The sequence below is a fragment of the Leuciscus leuciscus genome (assembly GCF_965113295.1).
Source record: "Leuciscus leuciscus genome assembly, chromosome: 14".
Taxonomy (NCBI): Eukaryota; Metazoa; Chordata; class Actinopteri; order Cypriniformes; family Leuciscidae; genus Leuciscus; species Leuciscus leuciscus.
Genome location: NC_138738.1, coordinates 33,584,524 through 33,600,366, shown reverse-complemented (window position 1 = coordinate 33,600,366; position 15,843 = coordinate 33,584,524). Strand labels below are relative to the sequence as shown.

Sequence of the window (15,843 nt, the reverse complement as noted above, 5' to 3'; positions counted from 1 at the left end):
TTAATTTCAGATTCGCAAGTACACAAAACGACGAGCTCAATTTCGAAATCCCTTGCAGTTCAGTAAGTGAGTCAAATGTTGATTTAGTACCTGCTCTGAAGATTTCACTGAGTTCATTCAAGCTGAGTAAAATCGATAACTTGTGAATGTGATGTCCTTGAGTCTTTTTGACCAATTCCTTAAAAGAGTCATTTGTCCGTGAGTCGGACTACACTGATGGCGTAGAATGGTTGTATATGCCATTGGGTTTTTTGCCATTATTTTGCAGTAGCTACACTTTTTTTTTTTTTTTTTTGATCTCATTACATTCAATTTAGAACACAAACTCTCAACTTGTATTAGGGTGACGGTGACCCATGACTGACCAAGACTCCAGGTGGACTAAACATCTAATAAGCTAGCCTATGTGTGTTTAGTTATTCTAAATAAAATCCCCAGCCCAATGATTCATTAATAACCCCGTTAAAAACAGACAAACTTGTGAGAATAGTCGCGCAAAGGTGCGCGAACAGAGGAGCGTGTTCGGGTCTCTTACCGGAGCAGTTCCACCCGGTGGGTGTTTGACAGTCGCTCAGCGATGACGGGAACGCGCAAAGTTGTTTCAGTGGTAATATACAAAAAAAGCAATAGGTCGTAAGTAACACTAAACGTGTCCAATTATCCTGCCGCGGTCTGCGTGTCTGTCGCAGCACAGCGCAAAGAGCCATCTCAGTTCACCGGGAATGACACGGGGACATGAACCGAGGGATCCGATCCCACGACGAGCGCAGGCGACACAGATCTCAGCAGCGGAGCAGTGATACACATCTTCCGGGCAATGCTGCGATGATCCCCATGTATGTATGTGCTCTGATACCGGTGCGGTTGGACTATCTGTCTTGACAAGTGGAAGTGTCCGGTTGCAGTGGTGAAACTCAAAGCTGAGATGAAAAGATATAAACATCCAAGCATGGACCTGAAAAAGCTGTCCGGATCCACTAGTTGATCATGCTGATCACTCCATTCTGAGGGGGAAATAATGCTAAGCGCTGGCTTAAGTCTCTCTCTCTCTCTCTCTCTCTCTCTCTCTCTCTCTCTCTCTCTCTCTCTCTCTCTCTCTCTCTCTCTCTCTCTCTCTCTCTCTCTCTTCCTACATGAGGTCTGTCTGAGACTGTCTTGTTCGGCTGGTGTCTGGCTCTGACTGTGAGGATGAGGATGATGATGGTGATGAAGGTGAGAGGTGGGCACCCGCTTCGGCGGCGCGGATTGGCTATATGGAGTGTAGCGGGTACCGAGGCGTGTAATTCAGCATCACAAGCGGAGATCAAGAGTGCAAGTGAGACTTCCTTTACCCCGGGCGGAAATATAGCCTACAAAAGATGTTTACTTATTCACGTCATAGCTTTGACCTAAAAAAAAAAAAAAAAAAAACTGCTTTACCGAGTAGGCTACAAATGCATTTGTTGACTTTTACTCGACTTAATACGCAAACTTTTTCGCATGTCTCCAGACATTTTCGTTACTTTTGCACCTGAACGAACATAGTTGCAAATGTAAGCTGCTCGCTGATGTCCGATTTGCAAACAAATTGTTTGAATGAATCATTTGAGTCGATTCTTCCATGTAGGCTATTCCTATGGGTTCGCAAAGCGGTCTGAACAATTCTGAATCAAATCACAAGAAGCACCCTCAAACACGTAATTGAAAGAAAAGAATGTTCATGTAAGCTTTAATCTGTTATATATATATATATATATATATATATATATATATATATAGCCTATATGTCACAATGAAACACTGACAAAATATTTTGCTTATTATTGCAAGCATGACAAAATATTAGTATTTTGTCATGCTTTCCCAAACAAAAATGTAGAAATGCTAGAGTGTTCTGGGCACTTGTCAGGTTGCTTGGGTTTTCTATGTTTTTATTTAACTCAGTTTTGTTCTCATCTTGAACAACAGTGATAATTGCCTTAGTGATCACCACTAATTATGAAACCAACACCTGCAATGCATGCTGGGAAAACATACATCATCCTGTATATTGCATTTGAGGTATTATTATTGGAAACCTAACCAAGCATGGAATCTGGACTTTTTATGTTAATTCCTACTATTTCAGGTGCGTTGCAGCATAATTGTTTTGCTTCCTCTTTTATTTTGTGTTGTTGTGCATCGGTTGTTCCTCGTAAAACATTCACAACACTAAACTCTTGATTATCTAAGCCAGTGCCAAGTCCAGTTCCAGTCTCTAAATGGAATGATGCATAAGCACTTTTCTTCTCAAACCCGTGTATCTCATCCAACATTTAAATGAATTGCCCCACATGAGTTTGTGCTTCTCTGTGTTTCATTTCATGAGCATGCACAGTGAAGCGGTGTGTCATTCATAATTATCTGTCTGTCAGCTTGAGAACAGAATAAACAAAGCACACACACTGTTCATAACTCTCCTCTCCTATCACACCCAGTTGGTATTTGTTCTCAGGATAAGGATGCATGACTTAAACTCAATTAAAGTCAGTTGATTCCCATCTATTTACTACAACCAATTTTGCCAGACTGCTACTTTCACTATTTGGACCAAACACTTACATAACGTGATGTTTAACTGTGAATTACATTATTGAAGTGAGAAAATAGACATTTAAAGTGGCCATATTAGGCCCTTTTACAAAGATGATTTTGTTGTTGGGGTCTGCTAGGATGAGTTTTTATGCTTGAATGTAAAAAAATAAAAATAAAAAAAACTTATTTTTCACAGATTTTATTCTGTTGCAGCACCTCTCTGTCCAGTCTGTCAGTAATGCTCGGTTTAGTTGAAGCCCCTTCTTCCAAAAAGCTCAATGATTGGTCGGCTGGAACAGTGTGTTGTGATTGGTGGGTCGCTTTGAGCGTGTTTTGGAAATGTCACGCCCCTTACCGTAACCGTGAGTTTCAGCTTCTCAGGTATAAACACTAATGATGCCGTCAGTTTTGCCTTATCAGTTTGACAGATTTTGGGTGGAAAAAAACAGCGTCTCTTGGACATGGCGACAACACACTACTAACGCAACTCAACCAAGCCTCTGCCGTATTCTTGTGAATATTGTGAATATTGTGACGTGTTGGTTCCCAGAAGAAAACTGAAGACTACAATCGAGGCGTTTCAGGGAGTTCAGAAACAGTGCTGATATAGAGAATAACTCCCTTTGAAGTAGACTTTGTGCTTTATAACTTTGTAGAACTGTTTCATGGTCAAGCAGCCACATTACACACTAAAGAAAGTTGAAAATTAAAAAAACAGCATAATAGTTCATCTTTGATCACAAATTAAAATAACCATAATCACTTAATTTGTTGATTACTCAGTCGATTTGTTCCAAGTAGGCAATCAGCTCATGAGACACTTGGTATCAGTCACAGCTTGAGAACCACTGTTCTAGTTTAAAGTAAACATGTCTCGACCTAAATCCTTTAGGGTCTGTTCAAGTTTGGGGCAGAAATTCAATAGCAGGAAATGATATTGAAAAATTGAGGGAACAAAGGTATTAAAAAGTATATTAGAAAAAAAAATTGTTATTGTCTCAAAATATACAGTATGTTATCATTAAAATATATGTACAAATTATATGCTAGATGATAAAACCTCAAAGTATTTTGTTATTGCATACAGTGCCCTTTGCATTCTCAGTTGATAGTAGAGACCGTTGGTGGTCTATTACTCCAAACTGCAAAAATATTTTATCAGATAACTTATGTGGCATGTTAACATAAATGAACTGGTTTTATTCAAGACAAAAATATTATTCAATACAAGTATACGACTGACTCAACCTGACAAAATTACTCTGGTTGCGGACAGTTTCCAGGAGCAATAGAGAGTACAGCTGGCATTGCTTTATCAGATTACTGCTGGGCTTTTTTTAGACTTTTTTATAATTATTTTAACAGCACTCAATGGCCAGATTTAATCCTTCATCAGCATTAAGGCTCAGACTTATCCTGTTCCCCATTCCCTGTCTCTTTTCCTTTAGTAGACCTTTCGACAGGCTCACAGCCCGAGTCAATTGCACATCCCGTTACAGCACTCGGTGTTCCCTGCTCCCAATCCAGCTGTGCTGTAATGCACTTCTGAGCTGGTGGGATCGGACTGAAGCTCTGCTGAGTAGCAGCAGGATTTTTAGGGATTTTTACGAGGATCGTGGTGAGGAGAGTGGATTCCGCCGTTCCTTGAGACAGCTCAGAGGTGAAGACAAAGAATGGGAGAGTGTTTGAGCTCATCGTGTGTGTCATTGATTGCGCATGCAGGCGAGGGAATGTAAGCGTGCAAACCTTTGCGTGGTTGGATGTGTGCTGAGAGAGAGAGGGTGTTTTTCCTTTTCTTATGTTGTGTAATCCGCAGTGTCAACTCAGATGTCTGTTACTGTCTTACACCGCCAGTCGCCTATTTCAGGACCGCTTCAGCACAACAATTCCCACACAATTCAATTAACAGACTGAAAATAGGGCTCCCAAGACTGTCTTTGTTACAGCACTAATATGACTGCCAACGGGAGAATGTAGTCCGTTAAAAGATTCTCCTCTGCTAATTCTCCAAGAAGGCCGCATTCTAAGCATGGCTAAAGAAGCCTTTGTCTTACACTTCCTTTTTGCATGCAGAGCTCCGGTGTCCTCATCTCACACTGACGGCACTCCTATTGTGCTCTTCAGATGAGCTGCTTTAAATGAGCTTCTCTATCGGTTTCATTTAACTGAAAAGATATTTGCTTTCATTACTGGAATGAGTTTGGTTGGCTGAACTTGACCTTTGAAGTACTTATTTAGAGCCATGTGATTAATTGAAAACTTTTGTAAAGCTGCTATTGAAGTAATGACAACACATGCATACATTTTTTTGGGGGGGGGGGGTCAGACTCGTATTCGGTACTGAACAGAAAGATTAGCGTTATCTGGTCAAATTAAATTGAATATTTACAGGGTCGCTTCTGTTTTGCAGTACTTTTGAATAGTAACTTTTACAAAATGAATATGCGCGATTGACTGTATTGAGTGACTGTACGTGTTCACTGGCGCGGAGGTTGGAGGGCCAAAAACCTTTTGAGTTTATCCTCCATTTAGTGCTTAAATCAAATCATTAGTAGCCTATTAGTATATTTAAATTTCAGATTTCAATATTCAATCATTTCAAATGTCTTTTGGGATTGTGGCTGGATTAACAAGTGTCAATTTAGGCATTTGTTGGCATTGAATGTATACTTAATGAGCATTTGGAAATAACGTTTGTCTGTAATATACAACAGTTTAAAAAATATATATTTTATACTTTTATCCAGCAAGGACACATTAAACTGATCAAAAGTGACAGTGAAGACTTTTACAGTGTAACAAAAAAATTATATTTATATATATAATGCTGACCTTTCTATTCATCAATGTCACAATCCTCAGTCACCAGACCAGTCGCCTCAGCACACTACGTTTCCCATAATCCTCTCTGGCTAGCACCTGTGCACACTCAACAATCGCCACATCTGTCTGCCATCAGTCTCATCAGTTCCCTTATAAAGGCCAGCACCAAACAACACATGTTTGTCTGGTCTCCTCATTCAACATAGTCTGGCTAGCATCAGACCAAGCGCAATCTTTTAAGATTGCACATTAGTTTGGGGAGTCTGCTCTGTATTTGCTACTGCACAAGAGGCGTGATCAACGTGCATAGTTCAAATGACTCCGTGTGCAATTGGATAGTCCTTCAACCAATCAGACCAACGATCCAGGTGACGTACTTTGCAGTGAAAACTCCTGGCAGGAAACGTGTCAACAAACGTGTTGGTTTGGAGCATTGATCAGTGGTTAGCAGAAGCAGCAATGGCATCGAGTGAATTTTGCAGGTTGTGCAAAAAAACAAAAAAACATGAAAGTGAGTGGTATTTACACCCACTCGAGCGATTTGTTTGCTAAACTAAAGAAGCTATTGAGCATCATCGAGAGGTTAAAAGGAATTGGATTGGGTTAAACCCGCTAATAGTGCGCCAGGTGGATAAGCCAGTTTGTGATTGGTCTCTGCAAATTTGTAATGGAAGTAGGATAGAAGAATGTACAGGTTTCCAGCCTGAGCTGCAGGGCGAAATCAAATCGCCAGCCAGTCTACATTCAACCCTTAACACTTACCAGACTACCAACCTGTGGATGCTTACCTGTGTGCTCGTCTCGAACTGTCCAGTCTTCTGTCTTCCTCAGTCTTCAGTAGCCCCGTTTACATGCGCACTTTTTTGCTATTCTGATTAAGATCGTTCTGATTGACGGATTCCGGTTGACTGTTTACATGGGATGTTATCTAAACCGATCTGGTGTTTACATGTGCAGACGCTTTCAATCGAAATCATTTTGTGACATGCGCACACTTGTCTGCCGGATCTGGAAGCTCATTATTTTCCACGTTTTCGATCCTGTCAAGATGGTGCATCACTTAATCGTTGCGTTAGTTGTAGGCATTAGCCGCGTTTCCACTGTCGGGCCAGTGCGAGCCAGGGCTTTAAACGGCCGTGCCTGGCTAATAGCCTCGGGCCAGTAGCACCATGCCCAAAATCTGCTGCGTTTCCTCTGTCGGGCCAGAAGCTCCACAGCGCTTCACTTAAAACACGCCCGAAACACGCCTCTCTGGAACAACGTCACACAAACCCATCATTTCACCAACAAAATGGAAGTTTTATCAGAAAACGAATCAGAAAGAAATCACTGGAAACAGCGTGATCGCAAAACAAGAGCGACCGTTTGCTGGCATTTTTGTTGTTTAATTGAATATTTAAAACCCAAGCATCGATGTTTTACCACAGGTTTACAATAAAAAGCGACACATTGATCATAATGAATTAATTTGTGTCAAAATTGCACATTAGTCACACAGAAATAAAGTGGTTTACCGTTTATGATGTTTGTGAACGTCTATTTCACAAAAGAAAAAGGACACTTAACCTATTTAGTCGCTTCTGTTTATTTGGTAGCCTAGTTACAGCACATATTTACATCACATTTAGAAAGAATGATCATTTCTACAAATATGCCACCAAAAATATTACCTGAGGAGGCTTAGCACTCTCTCCCAGAAGGATACAGTTATATTTTCAGTCAGAAAGAGGATAGTCCGGTATAAAGAGATGAGACGTAGGCTACTGACAGATAAAATAAATCAGGATTATGATAACCTAAATGATTTGTCTAATTTCTTGATTTGTCTGATTTCGCTGATTTCTAAGCGTTCATATTTACCATGTTTACTATGGTAATGGTTAGCGTGCATCGGGTCACAAACAGAAGGCATTATGTTAGCTGACAGAATTATCTGGCGCAAAACCAGGAATGCGCAGAAAGACGTTCACTCAAAGTAATCGGATCAGATCGTTTACATGGTGTAATCTTTAATTTGATCGGTTCATGAAAAGGTTTATTCCACCCCCTTCAATCCGACTGAAATTTCAATCGGTTTGAGCATTTTTATTCCGATTGAGGTGTTGACATGGAGCATTTTCATTCTGATTGGACTTTTAAACTGGTTATAATCGGAATACAATGCTACATGTAAACGGGGCTAGTGATCACATCGTCTTCAAGCCAGCCAGTCACAGTTATCTCTGCCCGCATACAGATAAGAACAGCCATTACCCTGCCAGTATCATCTCAACGATCTACTACCACTTACTCACCTGTTTACGCCCTGTGTGTGTCTCAAAGTCTGTTTGGATTTTACCGTTGTCTGCATTCTTTTGTTCCGTGACAATCAAAGAATCCTGAAAATGTATCATGGTTTCCACAAAATATTCATCAACATTCATAATAAAAATAAATGTTTCTTCTGCATATTAGAATGATTTCTGAAGGATCATGTGACACATTGGAGTAATAATGCAGAAAATTCAGCTTTGCCATCACAGGAATAAATTACATTTAAAAAATAAATTACATGAAACGTATTACAATACCAAACTAATATAATTACCATCTTTGAAAGTGTGAGTTTAATATTTTGTCCAATGTAATGGGGACATGAAAATGTGCTGCAAAGTATAAATTACATCAGTTGACATTTCTTCAAAAAAACATGATAAATACAATTTCATAAAAACATAATAAATCACAGTCACTGCTTGATATGAATATGTTGAATGCGCCCTTGCGGTAAAAATCTGAATGTACTTTACCCTTGTGACAGTGTTTTAGATTGTATTGCAGTTGTACAGACGGGCCATGCACCTCCAAACCACAAGAGTGCATCTGTGGTTTGTCCCAGCTCTGTCTGCATTCAGGGCAGCAATAAAAGACAAACCGATCCGACGACTCCCTCAAGGTATATCTAACCTGAGTTTGTGTTCTCATCTGTCAACTTGACCCAACTGTGACTATCGAGTTTTATATAGCTCTTGTAACTATAAATCTTGACTTCATCATGCCTGTAGACCTCAGGTCTTTAACTTTCTCTCTTCAGGACAAAATATGAACGATTTAAGGGAGGAACAGATCCAGGCAAGGGCAAATCAGACACCAGAGTGGGTCTTCAACCCCTCACATTTTCCTGCTAACCAGCATGTACAGTATGGATGCTCCACGACAGCCGGATTAGAAGGATGTTCAATTCTAAAATCTGAAAATAAAATAAAAAGTGCATATGTGTTTTTTGTTGAGTATCATATTTTACACATCAGGCTTTTATGGCTCATATAGTATACAGTAGAAGAATATGGAGTTCATTCTCAGGGAGGAAAAAAACACCTCAATTTGTACACTTGCTGATATTTATATGGTCAAAAAGTTTGATGAAATTCTAATAGCTTGTAATATAAATAAATGAGATTAGATCTTTATAACAGTACAACCGAATGCATAAAATATCAGACATCAGTTGTCATTCTATCTCCAAACAATATGTTTTGTGGAAATATATAAGATGATATTTGAATTATTAGTTTTATTATCAAAGCACTGATGTTTTTTATTGTGGGGACAAAAACATATAATGCAAAGCAATACAATGATGATTGAGAGTAAATGGTAAAAAATTGGTACTCCACATTTTAACACATTTAAAAATATACATATATTATCATGTAAACCTAAGTCGCTTCAGTTCAGAAAAGTGTTCAATCTTGAAATATTAATAACAATATAAAAGTAACTCAGTAAAGATTTCACAGCAAAATTACAAGTGGTCCATCATCTGAAAGGGTAACATTTTAGAATTATAAGGCCTTATAAAGGCCTTTAACTTGCTAAAAAATATAAACTATCAATCAGACAACGGAAAGCATGTATGTGGTGCACAGCAGGTTTTTCAGCCGCTTTGATTATGTTGATAATTTAGAGGCCTTGGAATTTTGTGTATCAAATACACAAAATTCAGTAGGATTTATAAGCTTTGGCACCATAACATAAATGGATATTATGAACGTATTTGCACTTTTACAACTCTACACAAAAAAATAATAATAAAAAAATAAAAAAATAATATATATATATATTTTTTTTTTTTTTTAGTGTAGAGTTGTAAAAGTGCAAATACGTTCATAATATCCACTTATGTGGCCCGATCAGCATTGCAGTCAAATGCGCAACACAGCATTCAACTCTTCATACCGACGCGTGAGGGATGAAGAAGATAAAAAGATGAGAAGATTTTGAAAGTCATAGTAGATTTCACGGGTACTTGTCAAAGCTGAATGCAAATCCAGATCATTGGTGTTCTTGCATAAAAGCAGGTCAGGCATAAAATGGGGATTTAAGAAGAATAAAAAAACATCCAATGGCAAGTGAAAGAATAAGATACGCATTTATGCTGAGATCATGACTGCTGCTGATTTTGCCCATGAATAAAACAAAGAGAAGTACAACAGAAATGCAGAGGGAGGGGAAAGAACATAAAGTAATATTCAAAGTGTTCAAAGATGGCTCGGCTTGATGCACATCTGAATAAATCAATTCCATGAGGCAAGGCAGATTAGAGCATGCAGGACGCAGACTAAGAGAAAATAATATCACTGTCATTCACAGATAAAAGCGTGCATTTTTGGAGCTTATAAATGAGAGTCTCATCTGCCTGAGGAATGGAATAACAGTAAGTGTGTGAGGGAAGAGGAAAAGAGAGACAGAGTTGTCACTTAGTTTTGTATGAATGTCTTGAATCAGGGAGTAATGTCATGGTTTATCTTCGGTTATGGATGAAAAACATTTTTCATTGTGGTTCATGATTGAAATATAGCGTATGTTTATGGATTGGCTCGGAGAGAATGAAATAAAACAACAGGCTAATATCCTTCACCACAGTATGAGTAAAAGTCAAGAAGTTGTCTAGAAGTAGTAGGAGGCTTGGTTATTTGATTTTAAGTCTCTGTAAGATCTTTGTGCACACTGTGTCTGTACAAAGCCTTTCTTCTGGAAACATCAGGATGAATTGGAGTGTGTTTTTTAATCAAAGCATAATAATTAATTTCCTAGCCGCACCTTGCAAAAATGAACAAAAAAACCCACTTGGATTGAAAAACAAACAAAGAAACACATGCCCTCCACTGAGAGTTACAATAAATACTCATACCTAATATTAAAGACCCATAAATTAATATGTATTTAGTGCTAGTGAAAGAAGAAGCACAATTGTGTTTGTTTTAAACCAGAATTTTTACATTTTATGCATTTGGCAGACACTGTGTTTAGATCCATTCTAACATCTTACAAGGAATATTTGTTTTTGGTGCTGAATCAATTACCTAAAAAGAAGAGAAATGTTGAGGAATCCAACCCGTCTTATTCTTTGTTACCATGGCTTCATGTTTAATTTATTAATTTATTTTCTTGCCTTTTACTTTCTGATGGTTTTGACATTTCTCCGTGCCTCTTGAGAAGAGTGCCTGATCATGTAAAATAAATTGCCTCTCTTGAGGAAGCTTAATATTTTCAAAGCAAGCCATGCTATGATGTTTATGAGTGCTTTTTTGTGATTAGTGTTTTACTTTTATGTTTTGTAATTTTTGCCTTTAATTTGCAGGAAAGTAGAAACCAACAGAAAACTAACTATGAGAGAGAGGGGGAAACAGGTGACATTTAAAGTGCATTATGAAAACAACGGCTTTTTATATCTGGAGAATTTTAATGCTTGATAATGCTTTATTTTACAATTTCCTTGTTACACATTACATTTAGTTACTATAGTAATTTCTAAATTGTACTAACCCTAAACCACAACATAATCCTAACCCTATAGTAAGTACATGTTGTTAATTATTATTAATCAGTACTTAAATAAAACGACACCTTAAAATAAAGTGTAAAGTTTTGATAGCATTCCCATGAAGTTATAAAAACCTTATTTCTGAATGTTCTCTGAACATTAAAAACATTTTTTTTTTTTTTAATCTTTTTTTTTCTTGGTTATATGTTAAAGGGATCGTTCACCCCAAAAATGGGACTAAACCACTTAATTCATATGGATTAGTTTTACAATGTCAACATGTCAGTTGTATATAGAGGGATACGGAGGGATAGAAAGCTCTCAAGAGGAACGAAAGACTTACGGGTTTGGAACTACATGAAGGGTGAGTAATTAATGACAGAATTTTCATTTTTGCTTGAACTATCCCTTTAAGGAAACATTCCGTTTTATCATTCTGCAAACTTTATGGGAATGTTACTTTGAATATTCTCTGAACATTCTGAAACAAAAAAATATAAAAAATACGCTCCATGAACAATGCATGTTTTTGTGCTAACATTTTAAGAACATTATTAACTTTGAATGGAAATTCTATTATGGTTACTGGAAGGATATTTGTTCATAACTTTGAAAGAGCCTTGCTAGAATGTTAGGCAAAGGAGTTGTGGGGTGAAAGGCAGTAGACAGGGAAACAAATATAAGCCAATTTTGCGCATAAGAAGCATTCAAAAAGCATAGAAGATATATAGCAAGATATTACTGATAAAAAGGAAGATGCTTTTTAGAGACAGATAGATATAGTGTGGTTATGGCATCTACTAGCTGGTCACCAGCCAGAACTTGATGAGTTGGGGCATGTTTTGGCACAAATTTATGAATGCTCTTCATGTGGCATTTCAGTCTTTGAATTGAGAAACGTCAGTCCCGTGACCTTCTTTTGCACTGGTGTAGACGGATCTGTTCATTTTCAAATGCGAATGTGAGCATGTGCATGTGTGTCCTCGCTTCCCTCTCTGAAGGGTTTGAATTGTATTACGTCAAACTGCTATTTCTGTGCCCACAAGCATAGTCGTTGTGATAGATGTGGCCAATCATGTGATCTGCTCCAAGGGAGAGGTGTCTGATGGGAGATTTCTTGGGGCTATGGAGCAACCTATTTGTTCCAGTCTGTATAAGCACTGGGGGTCTCGTTCACTTTGAGGAAGTGTGTATAAAGATCAGCTCTGTGTCTTCAGCATTTGTTCATCTCTATTTTTAGACCTTTGGGGGTTTGAGAGGAAGCTGTTGCGTTTGATGTGCAGTGATTCTCACATCTCCTAAATTCCGGTGTTTTAAGCAAGGCCTCGGTTTGATGGCGAGAGGACGGATAAACAAAAGCAATATCTGTCCGCTTCTGAGCGCCTCATCAAGGCTTCCTATTGCACGTGTCACATCTGCTTTGTTTTCTGACGCAGATCTGAAGGGGAGTATAAATAAATGTTTTTCAGACTTTTCTGTCAACTGTTTCAGTTTTGTTTGATATAGACGTCACCAAATTTTATAGACAAAATAAGTTTCACAGCTCAATTACACTGTAAAGGAACCTGTACAAATACTACAGTAAAACCCTGTTGATTGGTTAACTGTATAAATTACTGTGAAAACTGTAAATGGTTTAACATTGCAATATGATTTTACTGTAAAATGCTGTCATATTTCTGGCTTTTTGCAAGAAAAAAACTGAATTACAGTAAAACACAGTAACAGGACATTCCCAGAAGTCCCTGTGTGACACATCATATGATAATATTTGTATATTATTAGTATGTTTTGTGTTACATTTTCTGTTTAATATAACATTAACACTACATTTACTTAATATTAATTGCATTATTTTTGGATGATGTGTGTTACCTTGATGATCTTTGTGTGTATGACCCAGTGCACCATCTATACACACAAGTATTGACCATGTTTTATCGACAGGCCACTTATGATGAATCAGTACAGTTCAAGACAAGTAGATTGGTATATTTACATTACATCACGTTATGAAATATACAGACACCAATGCGCCATCTTGTAAACATTGTCACTGTGTTTTTAAGGTAAATTTCTGGCAACCACAGCTGCCATTTTTTAAAAGTATATATATATATATATATATATATATATATTACAGTATATATGAACAACCTTCATTGGTCTCATTCTATACTTATGCATACAAGTCTTAGATGCACAGAACGATTCTCATGCAAAACAGATTCACAATTAATTCTTACCCTCATATTAGGGTATACTGCACAACTGTAAAATAATAAGATCTTGTAAAAGCAACAATAAATGTGTCTGTCCACACAGAGCGTTTGATTCTAAACTTCTACAATAAGTTTCTCTTTGTATTTGCATTTGTACATGAGAAGGTTCAAAGGTGTTTTTTGTGTGGAGGATTATTAAGCATTACACCACATAAATAGAATCCATTGAGTAATAAGAACACATTAAGATGTTTTGAACAATGTGTTTTTGTCAATGCAATAAAAGCCATTGTGGTCTAAAACAGCATTGGACCCCATTGACTTTCAATATAAAGACAAAAAGAACATATCAAAAATATCGTTAATATCGAAATATTTCTGATATGAGGGTGAGCAAATGATGTCCATTTACATAGCAAAAATGTCCATAAACTTTTGACATGCAGTGCATCTCATCAATGTCAGTAGACCAATTAGAAGCAGTCTCGCATTTTTTTAAGCATGAAGAACAAGTTATGTGTGAATGTATCCACGATTGTTAAATGAAACCCATTGTCACTTTTTCACTGTTGCCCTCCACTTTCAGACACTTCAGTCAGGAGATTAACAGGTCGCGTTCACGGAAACTCTATTACTGCGACTTAATTGAGTTCATAATTGCATTAGCTTGCTTCACTTACCAGCCCAGCTCGCTGAAAGAAGACTGAAGTTGCCTTTGGCTCTAACTTAAGTATTATAGTGACAAAATGGCCAAGTACATTAAATGGATACTCTCTAGTTTGTACTTGTAGGATAACCTTAATGGAGACCTACGCTTCAAAAGTGTTTACACCATTTTCTTAGTTCTGATATTGTATTCACAGTCACTTAGCCATCAACCAAGTAAGCAAGTGCAAACTTAATTGACTTAAGCCATTATTGGTCTGTTAAACAATTAGGTTCATGCAGTGATGTGCAGACCGATCAGCGTCTGACTTGAAGCAGTGCATGCCGGTTAGAAATGTTGTCCCACTTGAAATGGCATTGACGCCTTGTGACGTATGCCATTGAAATACAGCAAGGGCAATTCGAGAGCATGCAGCCAGCTGGCTTATTTTGCACAGCTTCTCCTGGTTTATATTTTATAAAGCTGAATTTTCAGCAACCATACATCCAGTCTTCAGTGTCACATGATCCTTCAGAAATAATTATGCTGATGGTGTTTAAGAAAAAAAAAAAAAAATGTAAAGCACAAAGAAAATTAACAGTTGTGCTGATTAATATTTTTGTGAAAACTGCAATACATTTTTTTGGGGGGATTATTTGATAAATAGAAAGTTCTAAGGAACCGTATTTTTTTTAAATGTAGGCCTACTGTGTCACTTTTGATCAATTTAATCCCTCACCCAATGTAAGACCCGATTCGTCCTTGCTGAATTAAAGTATTCATTTCTTTCTTTTTTTAAATCTTACCCTTAAACTTATGAATGATATGTATTTATGTATGTGTAATGTATATGGTCTTACTTGTTTTTATTGGTATAGGTATCAAGTAAGACATGGACAAATGGCATAACTTTTAGCCATTTTACATAAAGATTTAGTGTAGAAATAACGTTTTTTTTAATTGTGAAAGAATCACCACCTTTTCTTTCTTTCTTTCTTTCTTTCTTTCTTTCTTTCTTTCTTTCTTTCTTCCTAGTGATCACAATGACCAAATTTAGATATGAATGGATGATTTCTGCCATAGCGTTTTACAACCTACAATAACCTTTATTTTCAAAGATGAATTATTTTAGGAAGTTACATTTAAAGTCCACTAAGTTTAAATTATGCACACGCACGAGTTTGAATGGGCATGACTCTTTTGCCCACAATCTTCTTTTGTAACATGAACTAGCATCGGTATCATTAGCGATAGCAGACAATAGCTTCCTGAGGTCTTTCTCGGTCAGAGACTGCAACATTTCCATTAGCTCTGAATCACAAATGCCAACTTGATGATATTGAGCTCAGAGCTGAGATCACCATCCATTGACGAGTTCCCTGAAAGTGATGCTTGGCGATTGATGAATTAGACTGCTCCTGCCTTTTGTTGTCAACGCTAATGGAACGATAGCACTGGCCAATGATTGTCAGGGTGATATTGGGAGCTCAATAATACATCTTTATTTAGACCCACGCAGGAGCAAGCAGGATAAGGGGCTCGAGTGAAGAGAAGTGCATTAGCAGGCATTAGCGAGCATGCTAATCATCACTCAAGGGAGGAAAGAGGAGGCCAGGAGAGAATAAAAAGGACTGAAGCAATGCAATCACTCCACTCTCAAACATGAGAGAGCACATTTACTCTAAACGCACGGATCATCAGATTCGAGTGTTTATGGACTTTTCATAAAATCAATGTTGAATTCAAAAGAGCCCCATGCTTTTCTCACACACTCATAATAAACCTTATTTTTT

General features: G+C 37.5%; 3 protein-coding genes and 1 long non-coding RNA gene across 5 annotated transcripts in view; 2 read left to right on the top strand and 2 right to left on the bottom strand.

The window, feature by feature from the left end:
• tmeff2b (transmembrane protein with EGF-like and two follistatin-like domains 2b) overlaps positions 1-1,107 on the bottom strand; it is a 66,270-nt gene extending 65,163 nt beyond the window's left edge. Inside the window, exon 1 of one of the 2 annotated variants that reach the window (XM_082189880.1) lies at positions 536-1,107. In XM_082189880.1, the coding sequence (XP_082046006.1) occupies positions 536-707 (172 nt within the window). In that variant the 5' untranslated portion in view covers positions 708-1,107. The remainder of the gene's footprint in view (positions 1-535) is intronic. The other variant, XM_082189879.1, reaches the window with a different exon arrangement.
• Positions 1-15,843, bottom strand: part of iqcb1 (IQ motif containing B1) — a 364,203-nt gene that overhangs the window by 114,747 nt on the left and 233,613 nt on the right. The window lies entirely within an intron of this gene.
• tspeara (thrombospondin-type laminin G domain and EAR repeats a) overlaps positions 1-15,843 on the top strand; it is a 197,696-nt gene that overhangs the window by 151,361 nt on the left and 30,492 nt on the right. The gene's annotated exons all lie outside the window — the stretch shown is intronic.
• On the top strand, positions 1,143-8,621 carry LOC309513831. The gene is made up of 3 exons (XR_014211541.1): positions 1,143-1,212; positions 8,177-8,311; positions 8,450-8,621. It is a non-coding gene; the product is annotated as an uncharacterized lncRNA (long non-coding RNA).